The following is a 25,361-nucleotide window of genomic DNA, read 5'->3' as shown; positions in this document are numbered from 1 at the left end:
TATTATTTTAAAGTACAATCACATTTAAATAAACAATAATTGGTAAGTCGATCCTCTACATAATTTTAAATGATTAAATTAACTCCAATTTATAATGCAATTCAGTTTTAGTATAATGAGCCCTGTTTTATATAATTTAGGCAGTTTTGTTCTGGATGATAAAATTTATAATTTCCAATAGGAATAATTTTCAAATTTTTGTTGCGAAGTTATCTTCGATACGTTTACCAACAACCTCATCGCCTGTAATTCAAAACATTAAACAATGCCAACAAACATTATTTATACAGAGTTAGATTATATTCTGGTGTTTATAAAATATGTCCATCTCATGCAAACATAGACACATAACTATAAATCGATAGTTTCCAAGTTCACACATGAATAGCTGGATCGATTTTGCATTTTATTTGGTAGAAATTAATGACTTTAGCAGATTTTAAACATCGTAAAGTCTACCCGTGACTACGCTCGATGTAAAGTGCGTAAGGATAATAATATAATGGACTAGCTGACCCGACAGACGTTGTCCTGGCTTCGCGTAAATTGTCAAATCCTTAGAGCATTAAACCAACGTCAAATCCGAGAAATTTAAATATGTGCTTAGCCGTTAATATTGCGTATTTTCTTAAAATTTTCTTCAGGTTTTCTTTCATAGGATCCATAAGATCCTTCTCCAAACAATAATGAACACAACAATATAATAATTATCGAAATCTGTCCAGCCGTTTACGCGTGATGTCGTGAGTCGTGACCAAGGGAAGTGTGGATTCATTTTTATATAATATAGAGATTTTCGTCTTCTATTACTAAATGTATAAACATCGATTTACTATAATATAACTTTAACACATTTATATAACTCCCTCTTCCAGGACGGTACATTCTCGCTAGCCGACTTCACAGACGCATACCAAGAGAACGAAGTACAGCGCGTCATCCGCGCATACGAGAACTCAATCTCCATTGACATACACTGCGCGGCCGCGGGCGACTGGGCGCGCCTGCCGCAGTCCCCGGCCGCCAAGCACTGCGCCATACGCGTCAACCCCACGGACATTATCGACTCGGGCTCGCAGCCCATCAAGGATTTTATCGGTGAGTGATAAGGTTCAAATTTGACCAGTAAAATTTTCTATCCAAAAAACAGCCCCCCCTTTTTGCAATTTTTCAAACAACACGCAATTTTGTACTGCGCTATATGTGTCTACCCCACGGACATTATCGACTCGGGCTCGCAACCCATCAAGGACTTTATCGGTGAGTGATAAGGTTCCAATTTGACCAGTAAAATTTTCTATCCAAAAAACAGCCCCCCCTTTTTGCAATTTTTCAAACAACACGCAATTTTGTACTGCGCTATATGTGTCTACCCCACGGACATTATCGACTCGGGCTCGCAACCCATCAAGGACTTTATCGGTGAGTGATAAGGTTCAAATTTGACCAGTCAAATTTTGAGTCCACAAAACAGTCCCCCCCCCCCACACTTTTTGCAATTTTTCAAATAACACGCAATTCTGTACTGCGCTCTATGTATTTACCCCACGGACATTATCGACTCGGGCTCGCAACCCATCAAGGACTTTATCGGTAAGTAATTAGGTAGAAATTACGACAGAAAAAGTTGCGTGCACATAAAAATGGGGGGGCGTTGCTTATAGGCATTGTAATAGAGGACTCTTGCGCATATCTTTGACATATTGTTTTCTTTTATTTTATTTAGGAGCAAAGTCGTCGGATGCATCTTTCTATAAATAATCTCAACTATCCTATAAAGCCTTAAAATCCAAAACAATCCCACACTATTAATATCACAACAATTATACAACCGAAATGAATTGTAAATATAAACATAATATGAGGAATATTATGTTATATATATTCACAAAGCAGAAAATTTGCATTTGAGTACCACAATTTGCGACAAAGTTATGTCTCGAGGCTCGAGAGCTAATCATGCCTCTTGTTCCTTATAATGAATAATTAATTCTAGCATATGTTAGGTCTTAGAATAGTCTAGATTCTAGAAGATTAGTGAATAGGTGGTTGATTGACATTATATCTAGCATTTCTAGATAGCTAAGTCGTTTTAAATTCTTGTCGTATATATTTGACCTTTTGGTTATGAAAGACAACAGTAATTAAAATTCATCTGTTAAATAAAATTATACTTTTCTGTTCTTAATAATTATCTAGCTAATGCTATAATCTATTGGCCATTTAATAAACATTTATCCCTAATTTAACTATTTTCTATAAATGTATAATTTTTTCTGTTGTGTTGAAATAGATATCTTTAACTTCTTCTACTTGGTGCTAGCAGTATTAATTCATAAATTCTACACTCATTCATTTTAATTCTACATATTTTAATAGCTGATCTCGTTTTCCTCTCAACTCACTCAGCCGATTTTCCTCTCTGACTGGCAAACTATGTACATACTTTTGTCATCAAAACTTTCATACTTTATAATATATAAATTTATACCATAATTTAGTCCGTAATCGCTACATTAAAATTAGAATAATCTTTACAGTCACTCGACTCTATATATGGTGCTGACAGAATAACAGCGTTACAGCCTCAGCTGTAACATTTATGCTGAGTCAGTAATCCCTTTCCCTGAGGTGATACAGATATAATATAATATTATTACGTCTACATGTAATGTTATACTTTTTTTTTAGTTATAAGTGTTGTCTGTAATTTAATGTACCTACTGTATCATTTTTTGGGAATAAATGTGTTTCTATTCTATTCTATTCTATTCATTTGGTAAAATACGTCGATACCATATCGGAATATAATTGTATTAGACATTTTATAGAAACTACAATCTTTATTTCTTTCATTATCCGAGGGAATACACTAAAATCGTATTGTCTGTCACATTAACCGAATTCTAAGCAAACAACACATGTTTCATTAACTTCACCCGCATTTAAACATACAGCGGTAACAAAACACATGTCACACCTAATTCCTAATTAAATTCCAATAACATGTCACACCGTCTGTCACATAAGGCGGTTCACACAGAGCGAGCATCCTCACGAAGCAATTGCTTCGTGAAGCAGCTCTACATATTATATAAACATAACATTTTTTTAAACATATTAGACAACGTCCGCAAAACATCGGTTCATAAAGAGCAACCAGCCTCGCGAAGCAATTGCTGTGCGAAGCAAATCGGTCAGTGTAGACGTGTCTTGTCCGAGGCAAATGACAACATGTAGGTAGATACGCGTTTTCGCAGCCGATATCCTCGCGAGGCTGCTCGCTATGTGTGGACACTTAATAACATGTCATATTACATCCTCTGTCAAATTAAACAATGTCAATGTAATTGGGTATTCAAATCAGTGTTACAAATTCCACGAATAATTTGGCGAAGTTTCGCAAATTGTGACAAGTTACACTAACGAGCCGAAGTTGCGAATGTCGATCATTTCTATTGTTCACGTCTCGCTTCAGTGTGAACTGTATGGAAACTTGGTTTTGGAAATTTCCATAATATACCAGGTTGAAACTTTATTAGTGTAATATAGGAGTAACTCTATTTAGTTCTAACTACTAGATTTATCTTCATGGATTTTGTTAGTGATAGAGCCATTCCAAATACGAATTCTTTTGCAATTTTGCTTTCATTGCAACGAATATGTTGGTCTATGAATATAATTACGCCTTACAATAAATCTTATTGTATGTTAAATTCGTTAAATTATTTTTAGTTATATTTTCTTGTATGTTAAGAAATCTTATACTTCTGACGATAAATAAAATTGATCGGCATCCACTTAAATTGTATATATCTACAGACAGATTTTCCATATAAATCGTAACGCCGTAGACTATGTCTTAAGTCGTAACATTTAACGTAAACCACACAAGTACCCATTAAATCTCATCTGAGATAATTGGACTGCCTTTGAATAATTCGCAAATTATCACATTATTGTTTCGGTGTTATAACGACATGAGACATCGATGGTTGGCTTTACATTAATGTATGTAATATGTTTGTCTCTAATTGCTTTCTATTGATATGTATTTATGCTTGAAAGCTTAACAATAACTTTTTTGGTTTTTGTGTAAAATGCTCTATCGCCGATTTTTCAATGCTTAGATAAAACTTACCCGTCCAATAAAGTATTACACGATAATATTAAAATGTCACGTAAACTGTCAAATACGGGCCATTAGAATACATTTTTAAAATGGTAGTTTTATACATTATTCGACGAATAAGTTTTAACCAAGGATTGAAAAATCAGCCCTAAATGTGATACCATAAAAGTCATCAGATGAAATACCTTACTTTAAATAAAATCATTTACTGTTAAGAATAAAACAGCATACAGCTAGGATATTTCGATATCACATACAAACATTTTAGTCTCGATAACAAACTCAAGATACACATGAGATCGTACAAATCACGTTAAAAGCTGAAAGGTTCGTTAGGACTCAGAATTGACCTAAATCTAGCCGTCCTGAATGTAGTCTGAAACCAGTGACCTAGCTGTTTCCGCTCTATTTGTACTACGGATGCACTAAAGTGAATTACAGGCTGTAGGGGAAATGCAGTATTGATATATCTTATAGATAAGAATTGTATAGATATGTTTTGTTTTTACTTATAAAAAGCTGTGATCAAAATATGACGTGTTCTGTTTCTCATTACATAGAGTCTCGATATGAAGAAAGCTTCATTTTAAAAGTACAATAATAAGAATATTTGGTTTGTAAATATTTTATTACATGTGCGGATAAATAAATATTTTTCTGATTAGTTTTAATGAAATTAGAAATTTTCTCGAGATAATACTTTTATTGGTTCACAGCAAAGGCTAAAGTGATCCAATAAGTGCAATTAAAATATTTTTACAATTATTATAGTCCACAACTAAATCCCAATCCGTATGCTAATCATATAATCGCTATTCTAATTCTTAATATAATATTTGTACAGGTGAACAAGATCATTGCCTAATAGATCATACATTGTAATTTAAAATAGTATTGTTAATAATTAATTATAATATTAACATAGTTTTTAGGTAAAAATATACTAACAATTATATGGATATTGCAATTATCTGAAATAAATCAAGTTTTTAGGTAAAAATATACTAACAATTATATGGATATTGCAATTATCTGAAATAAATCAAATAAATAAATTAATAGGTATCTACCATTTACTAAAACATTCTTCTACCAATTCCAGCCTATCTGGAACCGTACATAGTTCCAGCTAGTCTGGAACAGCTACTGGTCCCCAGTGACGTGGTGGGCAACATCCGATTCAGTCACCCCACGCTCTATGTGTTCCCCGGTGGACAGGGGGACGCTGCTCTCTTTGGAATCAACGGATTTAATATGCTTGGTGAGTTCTTTTGTATCATGTTAGGAATTATGTATGCTTGTGTTGTTTATGATTAATTAATAGCCAGTCTGTTTCTTTGTTAATAGTTCCAGTTCAATTATTGTTTAAATTTTATTTAAAAAGTGGTGTCACTACGATAATACGATTAAAATCATTTAATTATGATTTAGATTTGTCTGAGCATTTTTTTTTCAAAATTTTTTAATTCCTTGTTTCGAAGTGTTCTGTTCAATTTGTTTACATTTATACTTCCATATTATAAAATAAAATAGTTTTTTTTTGTTTATTACGCATAACTCAGAAACTACTCGATTATAATAATCCTTTTGCTGTCAGAGACAACTTTTTAATAAATCCATACTAATATTATAAATGCGAAAGTAACTCTGTCTGTCTGTCTGTTACTCAATCACGCCTTAACTACTGAACCAATTTTCATGAAATTTGGTATGGAGATATTTTGATACCCGAGAAAGGACATAGGATAGGTTTTATCCCGGAAATCCCACGGGAACGGGAACTATGCGGGTTTTCTTTGACTGCGCGAGCGAAGCCGCGGGCGGAAAGCTAGTAATAAATAAATATTTCAGGACAATTTTCACACACCGCGCGATCTGATCCCATACTAACCTTTTTTTTTTGCTACATCTATACTTGATGCTCGGGTACCACCAGTAATTTTCAACAAAGGGCAAGCTAATTAGCTAGCTAGTTTAGTTCTATACAATATTAGAACAGTTTCGTTCACTTGTTAATTCGTATTTTCAGTGGACGGCGGGTTCTCCCGCAAGGCGTGTTGGTGGGACTTCGCGCGTCACCTCGACCGCCTCGACGCAGTTCTACTCACGCGCCTCAACAACTGCTCTGTGGCCGGACTCGCTGCTGTACTGCGCCGTAAGGCTACGGCTAGCGTGTATCCGCAGATTGGACACTTCTTTTGTAACCTCGAGGTGAGTACTGGTTGATGGATAAGAATATTAATGGTTAAGTAGGTTAGGTTGGGTAGGTTTGACACATTTATAGTATCTCGCACAATATCAATAGAAATAAGCAAAGAAATGAAAAAATAATTTAGACAGTTTAAAATTGATTGCCTATTTACAGATTTGTCACTTTCAGTTTCAGTTGTTTTTTTTAGTTAGGCAAGCATTTGACCATCACTTCGCCTGATGGAAAGCGACAAGCGTGGTCTAGGATGGAGAATGTTGACTTAATAAATGCCTATTCACTTTGGTGCTAGGTTGTCTGGCAGAAATCGCTTATAGCGATAAGACCGCCCTCTGTACATATCATAACTTGTATCGCTTTTATTTTGTAATCCTATATTTTGTGTGCAACAAAGAATTTTTCATTAATTCACTTTTCTTTTAAACAAGTCCAGATTATAATTGTGCTAGATTTCCGCCCGCGGCTTCGCCCACGTTTTCAAACGAAAACCCGCATAGTTCCCGTTCCCGTGGGATTTCCGGGATAAAACCTATCCTATGTGTTAATCCAAGTTACCCTCTATATGTGTGCTAAATTTCATTGTCATCGGTTTAGTAGTTTTTACGTGAAAGAGTAACAAACATCCATACTTACAAACTTTCGCCTTTATAATAGTACTAGCTTCCGCCCACGACTTTGTACGTGCATCCCCGTTTTCCCCGTTCCCGCAAGAATTTCAGGAAATCCTTTCTTACCGGATGCCTACGTCCTAACATCTATCTGCAATCTGCATGCCAAATATTAGCCCGATACGTCCAGTGGCTTGGGCTGTGCGTTGATAGATCACTATATCAGTCACCTTTGAGTTTTATATATATACAGGGTGTAATCGTTAAGTGTGCACAGGCGATTTTTCCGTAAGTATTACAGATAACAAAAAACTTTAAACTGATATCGAAAGTACTTAACCTAATGAGTAAAATGGCCGTAATAAATTTTTTAAAAAAAATCGAGAAATATCAAAAAAATTATCTTTAAACCTTCCCATACATTAAGTATGAAATATGAATATCCCATATACACTTAATATGAAAGATTTTAGCTTTCTTTTAAAGTGAAACTTTTATTACATCGTCTCAAACTGTTTGGTCTGTGTAGCGCATGTCGCGTGACGGTCGGCTGCCAAATAGGTATAAAGCAGTGTTCGGAACCGTACAATAATTATCGTACAAATACGATAATTTTGTGCCTAAGTTTCACTTTTACCGTGGTTTCATAAAACCACACAACATTTTTTTCTTTTTTGGTTTTCTGCTTTAATAACTTCGCAAATTTGAAGTGGCATTTTCCACGCTTTTTCCGGACATTTTCACGCATTTTCCGGATATTTTCCGGGGATTTTCCGAGCATTTTCCGGGCATTTTCCCGGCATTTTCCACGCTTTTTCCGGACATTTCCACGCATTTTCCGGATATTTTCCGGACGTTTCCCAGGCATTTTCCGGGGATTTTCAGAGCATTTCCCGGGGATTTTCCGGATGTTTCCCAGACATTTTCCGGACATTTCCCTGGCATTTTCCGGAGATTTTCCACGCATTTCCCAGACATTTTCCGGACATTTCTCAGGCATTTTCCGGGGATTTTCCAGGCATTATCCGGATATTTTCCGGACATTTTCACGCATGTTCCGGACATTTTCACGCATTTACCGGATATTTTCCAGGCATTTTCCAGGGATTTTCCACGGCTTTTCCGGAAATTTCCACGCATTTCCCGAGCATTTCCCAGGCATTTTCCGGTTATTTTCCGGGAATTTCCCAGGCTTCTTCCGGGGATTTTCCGGATGTTTTCCAGACATTTTCCGGACATTTCCCTGGCATTTTCCACGCTTTTCCGGACATTTTCACGCATTTTCCGGGGATTTTCCGAGCATTTTCCGGGCATTTTCCAGGCATTTTCCACGCTTTTCCCGGACATTTCCACGCATTTTCCGGATATTTTCACGCATTTTCCGTGCATTTTCCGGGAATTTCCCAGGCTTTTTCCGGGGATTTTCCGAGCATTCCCCGGGGATTTTCCGGATGTTTTCCAGACATTTTCCGGGGATTTTCCGAGCATTTTCCGGGCATTTTCCAGGCATTTTCCACGCTTTTCCCGGACATTTCCACGCATTTTCCGGGGATTTTCCGAGCATTTCCCGGGCTTTTCCGGATGTTTTCCAGACATTTTCCGGAAATTTCCCAGGCATTTTCCACGCTTTTTCCGGACATTTTCACGCATTTTCCGGATATTTTCCGGGGATTTTCCAGGCATTTTCCACGCTTTTCCAGGACATTTCCACGCATTTTCCGGGGATATTCCAGGGATTTTCCACGGCTTTTCCGGAAATTTCCACGCATTTTCCGAGCATTTCCCAGGCATTTTCCGGGAATTTTCCACGCATTTCCCAGACATTTTCCGGACATTTCTCAGGCATTTTCCGGGGATTTTCCGGGGATTTTCCGAGCATTTCCCGGGGATTTTCCAGACATATACAGGCTATGTCAGGGAGATGTCCGGAAAATGCCTGGAAAATTCCCGGAAAATACGTGAAAATGTCCGGAAAAACGTGGAAAATGTCACTTCAAATTCGCGAAGTAATTAAAGCAGAAAACCAAAAAAAGAAAAAGAAAGCTAAAATCTATACTAATATTATAAAGCTGAAGAGTTTGTTTGTTTGAACGCGCTTATCTTAGGAACTACTGATCCGATTTGAAAAATTCATTCGGTGCTAGAAAGCCTATTCATCGAGGAAGGCTATAGGCTATATTATATCATCACGATAAGACCAACAGGAGCGCAGCCACCCGGGTGAAACCGCGGAGTGCGGAGTGAGTCTTTCATATTAAATGTAGGTATATGGGATATTCATATTTCATACTTAATGTATAAAAGGGTTTAAAGATAATTTTTTTGATATTTCTCGATTTATTTTTAAAAATTTATTACGGCCATTTTACTCATTAGGTTAAGTACTTTCGATATCAGTTTAAAGTTTTTTGTTATCTGTAATACTTACGGAAAAATCGCCTGTGCACACTTAACGATTACACCCTGTATATTACTGGTTAAAGTTCAAGTGATTTGAACATATAAGCTCCCCTTCCCCAGGAGCGCGCGGGCCCCTCGAGCGAGGAGGACAAGGACGACCCGCTGCAGGTGTCGCTGGTGCGCGCGGGCGCGGCGCTGCTGGCCGACCTGCGCCGCCTGCAGCTGCGCGCGCACGCGTGCTACCGCAGCGACCGACCCGTCAACTTGTACCATAAAGTGGGCCACGGTGAGTTATCTTTCATTGTCTAATGGTGTGAATTGTCATGGGCGACCATCAAGTAGGCCCTTTTGACGTGACAACGTCTTATAATTCGATAGAGCCGGCTGCACGCACGAAAAAACATGACTCATGCGGCGTTACCTCGCTCTGAGGCGTTCCATGTAAGGCTTGAAGTGCAAGCGAGAGCGCGGAACGAGCGACAGAGAAGCACAATCGGACGTTGTCACGTTCAACTATCGTCAGTAAACCAACTTTACAGACAACCATTTTTGAAGTGAAACTTCTTTATCGGGGTTGGACAAAAATTTAGTGTAACATTTTTGCGTTACGCCGTACGCGTGACATTTTTGCGTTACGCCGTACACGTGACATTTTTGCGTTACGCCATACTCGTGACATTTTTAAGGTCATAAAGAAGTTTCACTTCTTACGTGTGTACTCTAGTACACGCATACATTTTTTTTTGGGGAAATCTTGCATAGAAACCCACGGCCCCCGGGGAAGAGGCCGTGGGTAATGTCAGATTCCTACCGACCGAAGCCCGACTGTGTTCTGTCAAGCTGTATCAACAACAGGGCCACGGGTATGGTAGTATTCGTTCGTGACCATCAAGTGGGTCCTGCTCCATTGTCGCGGTTTTAATAAAAAAATTATAATAATAAGTCCCAACGGCTTACCCAACGGCCACTCAGCCGGAGTTTTTTTTCACACCGCCGCGAGGCGAGATACTTGCCCCCACAAGTCCCAACAGCTTATTTTGTTCTACGACTTTAGCAAAGCTTAAGTCAATTTTGTTTCAAATTCAAAAAAAAAATAATTAAAAACGAAACGACGAATTTATTACTAAAATATTTTATTTGCTATCCATTTACATGTTCACCTTTAAAACTGTTCATAATGCTACCCTGTCCTGCTTACATTAGAAAAGTTAATAATATGGTCGACGGATATTTTTAATTTACACTTTTTTTGTGAATTTTAAAAAATACACAAAAATGCAAATAAATAAATTTAATTTTCCTAGATCTATTCAAAATTAATCAGATATTATTATTAAGTATTTGCCTGAAATATTGTTTTGATTTTGATAATTTTTTTTTCAGGGACGTTGGATATGTACGTTTTGAATCCGTCCAAGGACTCGAAGTATGTTCGTGAATTCTTAAAGAAATGGCATAGTGGTGAACAAAAGCTATTCGAAGGTGCTAATATTTCTGGAGCATTTAATTTTCCAATACCCAACTTAGTGTCAATATGTGCATTATTAGTGTGGCGACCTGCAAATCCTGATGATAATATAACACGCCTTATGTTCCCCGGATCTACGCCCCAACACAAGATATTTGAAGGTTTGGAGAAGTTAAGACATTTAGAGTTTCTTCAACATCCAACTTATACGGGCCGACAAATGGCAAGCGTTCCTGTTGCTCAAACGAAAACGACTGTGACCTCTACAAAAACGACTAAAACTGTCAGCAGTAAAACACCTAAAGACAAACCAATATTGACTGAAAAAAAAGATGAGAAAATTGTGGACCAAGAATCAATATCCAAATTTGATAAAATCAAGGATGAAGCGGTTTCAAAAAATATTATCGACAATAAATTGATAAGTGAACTTGTTGATGAAGAAGACAAACGAATCGAATCTGTATTACAAGAAACAATTATTGCAAGAGCAGATACAAACAAATTAGAAGAAAAAATAGCACAATATGAAAGCACTGTTACAGATAGTTTAATAAAGAAAAAAGATGTAAGAAAAACAGAAAAATCTAGTGACAAAAAAACAAAACGTGTTGATAAGACTGAAGGTATAAAAGATACTGTACAAAAAGAAGATTCCAAAAAACAAGAAATAGACAATAAATTTAGAATTGAATCTAGAAGAAAAGCCGACAAAACGAAATCGGAATTATTAACTTCAGTACCAAAAAGTAAAGCTAGTCATCGAATTACACAAAAATCTGCTGATAAAAAAATTAGTAGTACTACGACTGCTGAGAAAAAGGGTGTCGCAGACGATAAAAAGTCCCCTCCAACCACGCCAAAGAAGAGCAGTGAAATTAAAGGACAAATTGTAAAGGATAAAGTTAAGCTCAAAACAAGGAGAATAAGTCCAGGAAGCACTCCGGCAAAAAGTGCAAAGGAAGCTAGTAATCGACGCGTTCTAGAGTCTAAATTTAAGCAAGTGTCACCTAAACGAGACCTAGTGCAAAAAGCACCTGAGAAAAAAGAACCAAAGCCAAAACGAGAACCCATTTCGAGACGACCAAGACCTTTAGCATCACCTGTCAAGGGATTGAAAGCGGCTAAAAGTCCTTCAAAAAGTGTTAAGTCAATAAAAACTGATACATCAAAGTTAATAGGATTACAAAGGGTAAATTACGAGGACATATTAAAAGATGCTAAAAAGTCTGATGAGGATACTTCCAGATCTATCGATGACATTAAACAGCAAGAATTGGATGAAAGGGAAGAACAGGAAATAGTTAGAGAAATTGAAGCAGTATTTAAGCGTGATGGTGACGCAGAAGAAAAAGTTGAATTCATTGGTCGTTCTGACATTGAAAAAATCACATGTTTGTTGGATGAAACAAAAAGGGAAGCTATCATTGATGGAGAATTTGAAGAAGAGTATTTGATAATTGAAAAAGAAGAAGTTGACCAATATACTGAGGATTCTATTGCTGAAAAAGAAGACGAGTTACAAAAACATATTAAAGATAAAGAAGAATCTGAAAAAGTTAAAATAAAAGATATTGATGATAAAGTAAATGAAGAAACAAAAGCTAAACTGACTCAAGATCAAGAAAAACGAATAGATTCTAAAGATCAGTCGATAAGTGTCGAAGAAAAACAAGATATAAGCAGTGAAAAAAGAACATCTGATAGCAAGAGTGCTGTAAAACCAAAGGACTCACTTGAAAATATAATACAAGAATCACAACCCGATGAAAAAGTATCAACAACTATAGAATCAGGTGCAACAACAGCTCCCACTCTTCCAGAAGATGAACGTATTCCATTAGATGAAATAAAAGAAGACCAACAAATTGAAGAAAAGTATATCAAAGAACATACCAAGGAAATTGTTCAACCAAAAGGATCTTTCGACATTCAAAAACCTACAAGCTTAGAAAGAGGAATAAAACTTACACCGCATCAAGTCCCAATTAGAGATATCGTTAAAACCCCTGATGAAGTTGCTGATCTTCCATTACACGAAGAAGTAGATTATAGGACATATGAAGAAAAGAAAACTCCTATTACGGAAGAAGTGATGAAGCGAAAGCACAGTGAAACAATGAAAGAAACTAAAGTTCCAAAAGTATTACCATTGACTATTAAAGAAGATAAAGGAATGCAAGATATAAAAACAATTCAAGAAAATATTATCGTTAGTACTATTCAACGCCCGTCACATCCAGAATTAGTAACAGTTACCCCTGGATCAGCCCCAGAATCACCTATGTATCAAGACCAAATGAAGGAGTTTGTAGCTGGAAAACCCTTAGAACCAGTTAAAGAATATGGAGACCGTCCATATGGTTACGGACAATTTACAGAAGCATTACGGGAAACGCATATTACTACTATAGATTCACCAATTAAAGAAGATGTTATGGGTATAGAGGAATTACATACAATGCCTGATAAAATTCCCTCAATACCAGAAGACGTAGAAAAAGAAATAGAAGAAGCACAAAAATTAGAATCTACAGAGAAACCCCCCCTTAGCCCGAAGGACGTTGAAAAAATTGTAGCAGGTGTCGCCGAGGTACTTAAATCTGAAAAAACTTTAGAGGAATTAATTGCAGAAAAATCTCCTATTTTAATGAGATCACCAGAAAAATCGGCTCCTACAACTATGCCCGAGGATAATAATATAATTGAAGCAACTAAATCATTTTTATTGAGTCAAAAAGATATACATGCTGATCAACCATTACCACAAGTTGAAAAGCAAGCTGAAGACAGTGAGGAATTATACCGCAAAGAAAAGTCTATTGAAACTACAGAAAAAATGCAAAAAGAAGTTTCCCCAGTTAAGTCCATAACATCTGAAGATGTAAGCGAAACTTCCGAGAAAACGGTTCTCAGTGAAAGTAAGAGACTCGCAAATGACTTTAAAGACAAATTGTTGCCTGAAGATAAAGAACAAGAGAAATCTGAGAAACGCATAAGCCTGACATTAGAGTCTGCCAAAACACTAGAAAAATTGGAAGAAAAAATAGCGGAGTTGAAGAAAAAAGACGAAACCGAAAGCAAAGAATTGGTTTCAACGACATATTCAAAAGAAATAACGAGAGATGAGAAAAAGCCTTTCAGTGAAGTTCCTGAAAAGGAACATCCTACTGAAAGCTTGGATGTAAGTATTTCAAAGGCTGACACTAAATTAAGTCCTTCTTCTGACAAACTTGTTCCGAAACAAGTGAGTGCAGATAAAGATTTTGAGATACATAAAGAAGAAATAACTAGCAAAGCATCAAAGGATAAGAAAAAAGAGACCAAATCTGTTATAGGAAGCTTCATGAATAAATTTGATGAGAAACTGAGTAAAGCTAAAGGATTATTCTCAAGAAAAAATGATAAGGTATCTGAACCCGAAAAACTAAAAGAATCTATCGATATACCGAGGGATATAGAAAAACCTTTTAAAGAATTAACTGCTAATGAGCAAAATATGTTGCAATTGATATCATTCGATGATGAAGTTCAAAAAATTATTAATACCTACTTTGTTTACGATGAGCCTGAACAAACGATGACGGAAAAGATTGATGACATAAAAGAAAATAATGAATCAATAAAAAGAATAATTCTAACAAGAATAATAAAAACAAAGTTTTCAGATAAACGAAACGTACTTCAAAAATTAAAAATTGTCACCATAATAACTACTACTTACGAATATCCAGATGGGACTTACAAGACTGAAATGAATGGAAGCACAATTCTTACTGACGTAAATGAAGAAAATGAATTTGATATATTAGAATTGAACGATTATAATATTCTAGAGAGTAAAAAAATGGAAGAGGAGCAATCCGAAAGTATGATAATTGTAAATGGGAAAAGTACAAAACAAAGAATGACAGTTGTAACGGTGAAAGAAATATTAACAACGAGAACGAGATCTAAATTTAAGGAAAAAGTAACCATTAATACTTCAAAGGAAATATTTATAAATACAATTCCCACAACTGTACATGTTATAGTTATCTATATTTCAGATTATAATATAAAACGACAAACTTCTGAAAATCGAAAACTTTCTAAGGTTGTCATAACATCAAAACAATTAGAACCAATACATACACATTTAATTAAAGAAACAGATACGAAAGAAAAACTAAGTCAAGAAGATGACGTTGATTCAACCTTAAAGAAGCTTATTTCAGACTCCAATAAAGCAAGTTCTATCATCATGGTAGAATCAAAGGAGCACCAAGAAAGCCATGAAAAAGAAACTTTTGAGGAACCAAGTCCTGTTAAAGAAACAGTTGATGAAAAAGCAAAACCTTTCGAAAAAGAACCTAGTCCCGTTAAGGAGACAATTGACACATCAGAAAAACCAATCAGCAAGGAGCCAAGTCTTGTTAAAGAAACCGTTGATGACAAAGCAAAACCTTTTGAAAAAGAACCAAGCCCCGTTAAAGAGGCTACTGACACATCAGAGAAACCAACTGGTAAGGAGCCAAGTCCTGTTAAAGAAACAGTTGATGAAAACGCAAAACCTTTCGAAAAAGAACCTAGTCCTGCGAAGGAGACATTTGATAAATTAGCGCAACCAACCAGTAAAGAGCCAAGTCCAGTTAAAGAAATCGTTGATGACAAAGAAAAGCTTTTCGAAAAGGAACCTAGCCCCGTAAAGGAGGAAATTGATAAATCAGAGAAACCAACTGGTAAGGATCCAAGTCCAGTTAAAGAAAAAGAATCTAGTCTCGTAAAGGAGACAATTGACACATCAGAAAAACCAATCAGCAAGGAGCCAAGTCCTGTTAAAGAAATTGCTGATGACAAAGCAAAACCTTTCGAAAAAGAACCTAGTCCTGTTAAGGAGACAATTGATAAATTAGAAAAACAAATTGAAAAGGAGCCAACTCCTGTAAAAGAAACAGGTGATGAAAAAGAAAAGCCTTTCGAAAAGGAACCAAGCCCCATAAAGGAGGCAATTGATAAAACAGAGAAACCAACTGGTAAGGAGCCAAGACCAGTTAAAGAAAAAGAACATAGTCCCGTTAAGGAGACAATTGACACATCAGAAAAACCAATCAGCAAGGAGCCAAGTCCTGTTAAAGAAACAGCTGATGACAAAGTAAAACCTATCGAAAAAGAATCTAGCCCCGTTAAGGAAGTTGCTGAAAAATTAGAAAAACCAATTGAAAAGGAGCCAAGTCCTGTTAAAGAAACAGTTGATGAAAAAGCGAAACCTTTCGAAAAAGAACCCAGTCCCGTTAAGGAGACAATTGATAAATTAGAAAAACCCATTGAAAAGGAGCCAATTCCTGTTAAAGAAACCGTTGATGACAAAGAAAAGCCTTTCGAAAAAGAACCTAGCTCCGTTGAGGAAGTGGCTGACAAATTAGAAAAACCAATTGAAAAGGAGCCAAGTCCTGTTAAAGAAACAGCTGATGACAAAGTCAAACCTTTCGAAAAAGAACCTAGCCCCGTTAAGGAAGTGGCTGACAAATTAGAGAAACTAATTGAAAAGGAACCAAGTCCTGTTAAAGAAACAGTTGATGAAAAAGCGGAACCTTTCGAAAAAGAACCCAGTCCCGTTAAGGAGACAATTGATAAATTAGAAAAACTAATTGAAAAGAAGCCAAGTCCTGTTAAAGAAACAGCTGATGACAAAGTAAAACCATTCGAACAAGAACCTAGCCCCGTCAAGGAAGTGGCTGACAAATTAGAAAAACCAATTGAAAAGGAGACAAGTCCTGTTAAAGAAACCGTTGATGACAAAGAAAAGCCATTCGAAAAGGAACCTAGCCCTGTAAAGGGGGCAATTGATAAATCAGAAAAACCAATTGAAAAGGAGCCAAGTCCTATTAAAGAAACAGTTGATGATAAAGCGAAACTTTTCGAAAAAGAACCCAATCCCGTTAAGGAGACAATTGATAAATTAGAAAAACCAATTCAAAACGAGCCAAGTCCTGTTAAAGAAACAGCTGATGACAAAGTAAAACCTTTCGAAAAAGAACCAAGCACCGTTAAGGAAGTGGCTGACAAATTAGAGAAACCAATTAAAAAGGAACCAAGTCCTGTTAGAGAAACAGTTGATGAAAAAGCGAAACCTTTCGAAAAAGAACCCAGTCCCGTTAAGAAGACAATTGATAAATTAGAAAAACCAATTGAAAAGGAGCCAATTCCTGTTAAAGAAACCGTTGATGACAAAGAAAAGCCTTTCGAAAAAGAACCTAGCTCCGTTAAGGAAGTGGCTGACAAATTAGAAAAACCAATTGAAAGGGAACCAAGTCCTGTCAAAGAAACAGTTGATGAAAAAGCGAAACCTTTCGAAAAAGAACCCAGACCCGTTAAGGAGACAGTTGATAAATTAGAAAAACCAATTGAAAAGGAGCCAAGTCCTGTTAAAGAAACAGCTGATGACAAAGTTAAACCTTTCGAAAAAGAACCAAGCACCGTTAAGGAAGTGGCTGACAAATTAGAGAAACCAATTGAAAAGGAACCAAGTCCTGTTAAAGAAACAGTTGATGGAAAAGCGGAACCTTTCGAAAAAGAACCCAGTCCCGTTAAGGAGACAATTGATAAATTAGAAAAACCAATTGAAAAGGAGCCAATTCCTGTTAAAGAAACCGTTGATGACAAAGAAAAGCCTTTCGAAAAAGAACTTAGCTCCGTTAAGGAAGTGGCTGACAAATTAGAGAAACCAATTGAAAAGGAACCAAGTCCTGTTAAAGAAACAGTTGATGAAACAGCGAAACCTTTCGAAAAAGAACCCAGTCCCGTTAAAGAGACAATTGATAAATTAGAAAAACCAATTGAAAAGGAGCAAAGTCCTGTTAACGAAACAGCTGATGACAAAGTAAAACCTTTCGCAAAAGAACCAAGTACCGCTAAGGAAGTGGCTGACAAATTAGAGAAACCAATTGAAAAGGAGACAAGTCCTGTTAAAGAAACCGTTGATGACAAAGTAAAGCCTTTTGAAAAGGAACCTAGTCCCGTAAAGGAGGCGATTGATAAATCAGAGAAACCAACTGGTAAGGTGCCAAGTCCAATCAAGGAAAAAGGACATAGCCCCGTTAAGGAGACAATTGACACATCAGAAAAACCAATCGGCAAGGAGCCAAGTCCTGTTAAAGAAATTGCTGATGACAAATCAAAACCTTTTGAACAAGAACCTAGTCCTGTTAAGGAGACAATTGATAAATTAGAAAAACAAATTGAAAAGGAGCCAAGTCCTGTAAAAGAAACAGTTGGTGAAAAAGAAAAGCCTTTCGAAAAAGAACCTAGCCCCGTAAATAAATCAATTCATAAATTGGAAAAACCAATCAGTAAGGAGCCAAGTCCTGTTAAAGAAACGGCTGATGACAAAGCAAAACCTTTCGAAAAGGAACCTAGCCCCGTAAAGGAGGCACTTGATAAATCAGAGAAACCAATTGAAACGGAGCCAAGTCCTGTTAAACAAAGAGTAGATGAAAAAGCGAAACATTTCGAAAAAGAACCCAGTCCCGTTAAGGAGACAATTGATAAATTAGAAAAACCAATCGAAAAGGAGCCAAGTCCTGTTAAAGAAACAGCTGATGACAAAGTCAAACCTTTCGAAAAAGAACCTAGCCCCGTTAAGGAAGTGGCTGACAAATTAGAGAAACCAATTGAAAAGGAACCAAGTCCTGTTAAAGAAACAGTTGATGGAAAAGCGGAACCTTTCGAAAAAGAACCCAGTCCCGTTAAGGAGACAGTTGATAAATTTGAAAAACCAATTGAAAAGGAGCCAAGTTCTGTTAAAGAAACAGTTGATGACAAAGTAAAACCTTTCGCAAAAGATACAAGCCCCATAAAGGATGAGGCTGACAAATTAGAGAAACCAATTGAAAAGGAGTCAAGTCCTGTAATAGAAACCGTTGATGACAAAGAAAAGCCTTTCGAAAAGGAACCTAGCCCTGTACAGGAGGCACTTGATAAATCAGAGAAATCAATTGAAACGGAGACAAGTCCTGTTAAAGAAAGAGTAGATGAAAAAGCGAAACCTTTTGAAAAAGAACCCAGTCCCGTTAATGAGATAATTGATAAATTAGAAAAACCAATTGAAAAGGAGCAAAGTCCTGTTAAAGAAACAGCTGATGACAAAGTCAAACCTTTCGAAAAAGAACCTAGCCCCGTTAAGGAAGTGGCTGACAAATTAGAGAAACCAATTGAAAAGGAACCAAGTCCTGTTAAAGAAACAGTTGATGAAAAAGCGGAACCTTTCGAAAAAGAACCCAGTCCCGTTAAAGAGACAGTTGATAAATTAGAAAAACCAATTGAAAAGGAGCCAAGTCCTGTTAAAGAAACAGCTGATGACAAAGTAAAACCTTTCGAAAAAGAACCAAGCACCGTTAAGGAAGTGGCTGACAAATTAGAGAAACCAATTGAAAAGGAACCAAGTCCTGTTAAAGAAACAGTTGATGAAAAAGCGGAACCTTTCGAAAAAGAACCCAGTCCCGTTAAAGAGACAGTTGATAAATTAGAAAAACCAATTGAAAAGGAGCCAAGTCCTGTTAAAGAAACAGCTGATGACAAAGTAAAACCTTTCGAAAAAGAACCAAGCACCGTTAAGGAAGTGGCTGACAAATTAGAGAAACCAATTGAAAAGGAGACAAGTCCTGTTAAAGAAACCGTTGATGACAAAGAAAAGCCTTTCGAAAAGGAACCTTGCCCCGTAAAGGAGGCACTCGATAAATCAGAGAAACCAATTGAAACGGAGCCAAGTCCTGTTAAAGAAACAGTTGATGAAAAAGTGAAACCTTTCGAAAAAGAACCCAGTCCCGTTAAGGAAACATTTGATAAATTAGCGCAACCAACCAGTAAAGAGCCAAGTCCAGTTAAGGAAATCGTTGATGACAAAGCAAAACTTTTCGAAAAGGAACTTAGCCCCGTGAAGGAAGCAATTGATCAATCAGAGAAACCATTCGAAAAAGAACCTATTACCGTTATGGAGACAATTGACACATCAGAAATACCAATCAGCAAGGAGCCAAGTCCTGTTAAAGAAATGGCTGATGACAAAGCAAAACCTTTCAAAAAAGAACCTAGTCCCGTTAAGGAGAAAATTGATAAATTAGAAAAACCAATCAGAAAGGAGCCAAGTCCTGTTAAAGAAACAGCTGATGACAAAGTAAAACCTTTCGAAAAAGAACATAGCCCCGTTAAAGAGGTTGCTGACAAATTAGAGAAACCAACTGATAAGGAGCCAAGTCCTGTTAAAGAAACAGTTGATGAAAAAGCAAAACTTTTCGAAAAAGAACCTAGCCCCGTTAAAGAGGTTGCTGACAAATTAGAAAAACCAATTGAAAAAGAGCCAAGTCCTGTTAAAGAAACCGTTGATGACAAAGAAAAACCTTTCGAAAAGGAACCTAGCCTCGTAAAGGAGGCAGTTGATAAATCAGAGAAACCAACTGGTAAGGATCCAAGTCCATTTAAAGAAAAAGAACCTAGTCTCGTTAAGGAGACAATTGACACACCAGAAAAACCAACAAGCAAGGAGCCAAGTCCTGTTAAAGAAATTGCTGATGACAAATCAAAACCTTTCAAAAAAGAACCTAGTCCTGTTAAGGAGACAATCGATAAATTAGAAAAACAAATTGAAAAGGAGCCAAGTCATGTAAAAGAAACAGTTGATGAAAGAGAAAAGCCTTTCGAAAAAGAACCTAGCCCCGTTAAAGAGGTTGCTGAAAAATTAGAAAAACCAATTGAAAAAGAGCCAAGTCCTGTTAAAGAAACCGTTGATGACAAAGAAAAACCTTTCGAAAAGGAACCTAGCCCCGTAAAGGAGCTAATTGCTAAATCAGAGAAACCAACTGGTAAGGAACCACGTCCAGTTGTAGAAAAAGAACCTAGTCCCGTTAAGGAGACAATTGAAACATCAGAAAAACCGATCAGCAAGGAGCCAAGTCCTGTTAAAGAAATAGTTGATGAAAAAGCAAAACCTTTCGAAAAAGAACCTAGCCCCTTTAAAGAGTTTGCTGACAAATTAGAAAAACCAATTAAAAAAGAGCATATTCCTGTTAAAGAAACCGTTGATGACACAGAAAAACCTTTCGAAAAGGAACCTAGTCCCGAAAAGGAGGCAGTTGATAAATCAGAAAAACCAACTGGTAAGGATCCAAGTCCAGTTAAAGAAAAAGAACCTCGACCCGTTAAGGAGACAATTGACACATTAGAAAAACCAATCAGCAAGGAGCCAAGTCCTGTTAAAGAAACCGCCGATGACAAAGCAAAATCTTTCGAAAAAGAACCTAGTCCTGTTAAGGAGATAATTGATAAATTAGAAAAACCTATCAGCAAGGAGCCAAGTCCTATTAAAGAAATTGCTGATGACAAAGCGAAACCTTTCGATAAAGAACCTAGTCCTGTTAAGGAGGCAATTGATAAATTAGAAAAACCAATCAGTAAGGAGCCAAGTCCTATTAAAGAAACCGCTGATGACAAAGTTAAACCTTTCGAAAAAGAACCTAGTCCTGTTATGGAGACATTTGATAAATTAGAAAAACCAATTGAAAAGGAGCCAAGTCCTGTTAAAGAAGCAGTTGATGAAAAAGCAAAACCTTTCGAAAAGGAACCTTGCCCCGTAAAGGTGGCAATTGATAAATCAGAGAAACCATCTGGTAAGGAACCAAGTCCAGTTATAGAAAAAGAACCTAGTCCCGTTAAGGAGACAATTGACAAATCAGAAAAACCAATCAGCATGGAGCCAAGTCCTGTTAAAGAAATTGCTGATGAAAAAGGAAAACCTTTCGAAAAAGAACCTAGTCCTCTTATGGAGACATTTGATAAATTAGAAAAACCAATTGAAAAGGAGCTTAGTCCTGTTAAAGAAACAGTTGGTGAAAAAGCAAAACCTTTCGTAAAAGAACCTAGCCCCGTTAAGGAGACATTTGATAAATTAGCGCAACCAACCAGTAAGGAGCCAAGTCCTGTTAAAGAAATCGTTGATGACAAAGCAAAGCCTTTTGAAAAGGAACCTAGCCCCTTAAAGGAGGCAGTTGATAAATCACAGAAACCAACTGCAAAGGATTCAAGTCCAGTTAAAGAAAAAGAACCTAGTCCCGTTAAGGAGACAATTGAAACATCAGAAAAACCAATCAGCAAGGAGCCAAGTCCTGCTAAACCAACTGGTAAGGAACCAAGTCCAGTTATAGAAAAAGAACCTAGTCCCGTTAAGGAGACAATCGACCAATCAGAAAAACCAATCAGCAAGGAGTCAAGTCCTGTTAAAGAAACAGTTGTTGAAAAAGCAAAACCTTTCGAAAAAGAACCTAGCCCCGTTAAGGAGACATTTGATAAATTAGCGCAACCAACCAGTAAGGAGCCAAGTCCTGTTAAAGAAATCGTTGATGACGAAGCAAAACCTTTTGAAAAGGAACCAAGCCCCTTAAAGGAGGCAGTTGATAAATCAGAGCAACCAACTGGTAAGGATCCAAGTCCAGTTAAAGAAAAAGAACCTAGTCCCGTTAAGGAGACAATTGAAACGTCAAAAAAACCAATGAGCAAAGAGCCAAGTCCTATTAAAGAAATTGCTGATGACAAAGCGAAACCTTTCGATAAAGAACCTAGTCCTGTTAAGGAGACAATTGATAAATTTGAAAAACCAATCAGTAAGGAGCCAAGTCCTGTTAAAGAAACCGCTGATGACAAAGCAAAACCTTTCGAAAAAGAACCTAGCCCCGTTAAAGAGGTTGCTGACAAATTAGAGAAACCAACTGATAAGGAGCCAAGTCCGTTTAAAGCAACAGTCGATGAAAAAGAAAAGCCTTTCGAAAAAGAATCTAGTCCCGTTAAAGAGGTTGCTGACAAATTAGTGAAACCAACTGATAAGGAGCCAAGTCCTGTTAAAGAAACAGTCGATGAAAAAGAAAAGCCTTTCGAAAAAGAATCTAGCCCCGTTAAAGAGGTTGCTGACAAATTAGAGAAACCAACTGATAAGGAGCCAAGTCCTGTTAAAGAAGCAGTTGATGAAAACGCAAAACCTTTCGAAAAAGAACCTAGCCCCGTTAAGGAGACATTTGATAAATTAGCGCAACCAATTAGTAAGGAGCCAGGTCCTGTTAAAGAAACCGCTGATGACAAAGCAAAACCTTTCGAAAAAGAACCGAGTCCTGTAAAGGAGACAATTGATAAATTAGAAAAACCAATTGAAAAGGAGCCAAGTCCTGTAAAAGAAACAGTTTATGAAAAAGAAAAGCTTTTAGAAAAAGAACCTAGCTCCGTTATGGAGACAATTGATAAATTAGAGAAACCAACTGATAAGAAGCCAAGTCCTGTTAAAGAAGCAGTTGATGAAAAAGCAAAACCTTTCGAAAAGGAACCTAGCCCTGTGAATGAGTCAATTGATAAATCAAAGAAACCAACTGGTAAGGTACCAAGTCCAGTTATAGAAAAAGAACCTAGTCCCGTTAAGGAGAGAGTTGAACCATCAGAAAAACCGATAAGCAAGGAGCCAAGTCCTGTTAACGAAACCATTGATGAAAAAGCAAAACCCTTCGAAAAAGAACCTAGCCCCGTTAAGGAGACATTTGATAAATTAGCGCAACCAACTAGTAAGGAGCCAAGTCCTGTTAAAGAAAAAGAACCTAGTCCCGTTAAGGAGACAGTTGAAACATCAGAAAAACCGATAACCAAGGAGCCAAGTCCTGTTAAAGAAACTGCTGATGACAAAGCAAAACCTTTCGATAAAGAACCTAGTCCTGTTAAGGAGACAATTGATAAATTAGAAAAACCAATCAGTAAGGAGCCAAGTCCTGTTAAAGAAACCGCTGATGACAAAGCAAAACCTTTCGAAAAAGAACCTAGCCCCGTTAAAGACGTTGCTAACAAATTAGAGAAACCAACTGATAAGGAGCCAAGTCCTGTTAAAGCAACAGTCGATGAAAAAGAAAAGCCTTTCGAAAAAGAACCTAGCCCCGTTAAAGAGGTTGCTGATAAATTAGAGAAACCAACTGATAAGGTGCCAAGTCCTGTTAAAGAAACATTCGATGAAAAAGAAAAGCCTTTCGAAAAAGAATCTAGCCCCGTTAAAGAGGTTGCTGACAAATTAGAGAAACCAACTGATAAGGAGCCAAGTCCTGTTAAAGAAACAGGCGATGAAAAAGAAAAGTCTTTCGAAAAAGAATCTAGCCCCGATAAAGAGGTTGCTGACAAATTAGAGAAACCAACTGATAAGGAGCCAAGTCCGTTTAAAGCAACAGTCGATGAAAAAGAAAAGCCTTTCGAAAAAGAATCTAGTCCCGTTAAAGAGGTTGCTGACAAATTAGTGAAACCAACTGATAAGGAGCCAAGTCCTGTTAAAGAAACAGTCGATGAAAAAGAAAGGCCTTTCGAAAAAGAATCTAGCCCCGTTAAAGAGGTTGCTGACAAATTAGAGAAACCAACTGATAAGGAGCAAAGTCCTGTTAAAGAAGCAGTTGATGAAAACGCAAAACCTTTCGAAAAAGAACCTAGCCCCGTTAAAGAGGTTGCTGATAAATTAGAGAAACCAACTGATAAGGTGCCAAGTCCTGTTAAAGAAACATTCGATGAAAAAGAAAAGCCTTTCGAAAAAGAATCTAGCCCCGTTAAAGAGGTTGCTGACAAATTAGAGAAACCAACTGATAAGGAGCCAAGTCCTGTTAAAGAAACAGGCGATGAAAAAGAAAAGTCTTTCGAAAAAGAATCTAGCCCCGATAAAGAGGTTGCTGACAAATTAGAGAAACCAACTGATAAGGAGCCAAGTCCGTTTAAAGCAACAGTCGATGAAAAAGAAAAGCCTTTCGAAAAAGAATCTAGTCCCGTTAAAGAGGTTGCTGACAAATTAGTGAAACCAACTGATAAGGAGCCAAGTCCTGTTAAAGAAACAGTCGATGAAAAAGAAAAGCCTTTCGAAAAAGAATCTAGCCCCGTTAAAGAGGTTGCTGACAAATTAGAGAAACCAACTGATAAGGAGCCAAGTCCTGTTAAAGAAGCAGTTGATGAAAACGCAAAACCTTTCGAAAAAGAACCTAGCCCCGTAAAGGAGGCAATTGATAAATCAGAGAAACCAACTGGTAAGGAACCAAGTCCAGTTATAGAAAAAGAACCTAGTCCCGTTAAGGAGACAATTGAAACATCAGAAAAACCGATCAGCAAGGAGCCAAGTCCTGTTAAAGAAACAGTTGATGAAAAAGCTAAACCATTCGAAAAAGAACCTAGCCCCGTTAAGGAGACATTTGATAAATTAGCGCAACCAATTAGTAAGGAGCCAGGTCCTGTTAAAGAAACCGCTGATGACAAAGCAAAACCTTTCGAAAAAGAACCGAGTCCTGTAAAGGAGACAATTGATAAATTAGAAAAACCAATTGAAAAGGAGCCAAGTCCTGTAAAAGAAACAGTTTATGAAAAAGAAAAGCTTTTCGAAAAAGAACCTAGCTCCGTTATGGAGACAATTGATAAATTAGAGAAACCAACTGATAAGAAGCCAAGTCCTGTTAAAGAAGCAGTTGATGAAAAAGCAAAACCTTTCGAAAAGGAACCTAGCCCTGTGAATGAGTCAAT

General features: G+C 37.0%; 1 protein-coding gene across 1 annotated transcript in view; it reads left to right on the top strand.

The window, feature by feature from the left end:
* Positions 1-25,361, top strand: part of LOC149899919 (uncharacterized) — a 104,651-nt gene that overhangs the window by 63,803 nt on the left and 15,487 nt on the right. Inside the window, exons 4-8 of the mRNA XM_090113364.1 lie at positions 876-1,098; positions 5,235-5,393; positions 6,162-6,343; positions 9,470-9,635; positions 10,733-25,347. Coding sequence (XP_089969490.1) covers positions 876-1,098; positions 5,235-5,393; positions 6,162-6,343; positions 9,470-9,635; positions 10,733-25,347 — 15,345 coding nt within the window. The remainder of the gene's footprint in view (positions 1-875; positions 1,099-5,234; positions 5,394-6,161; positions 6,344-9,469; positions 9,636-10,732; positions 25,348-25,361) is intronic.

The sequence above is a fragment of the Colias eurytheme genome, chromosome 19 (genome assembly GCF_061535395.1).
Source record: "Colias eurytheme isolate Ceu_HAF_F1 chromosome 19, ilColEury1 Martin Lab GWU primary, whole genome shotgun sequence".
NCBI lineage: Eukaryota > Metazoa > Arthropoda > Insecta > Lepidoptera > Pieridae > Colias > Colias eurytheme.
Note: the sequence above shows the minus strand (reverse complement) of the source record. Positions and strands in the feature narration are given on the sequence as shown.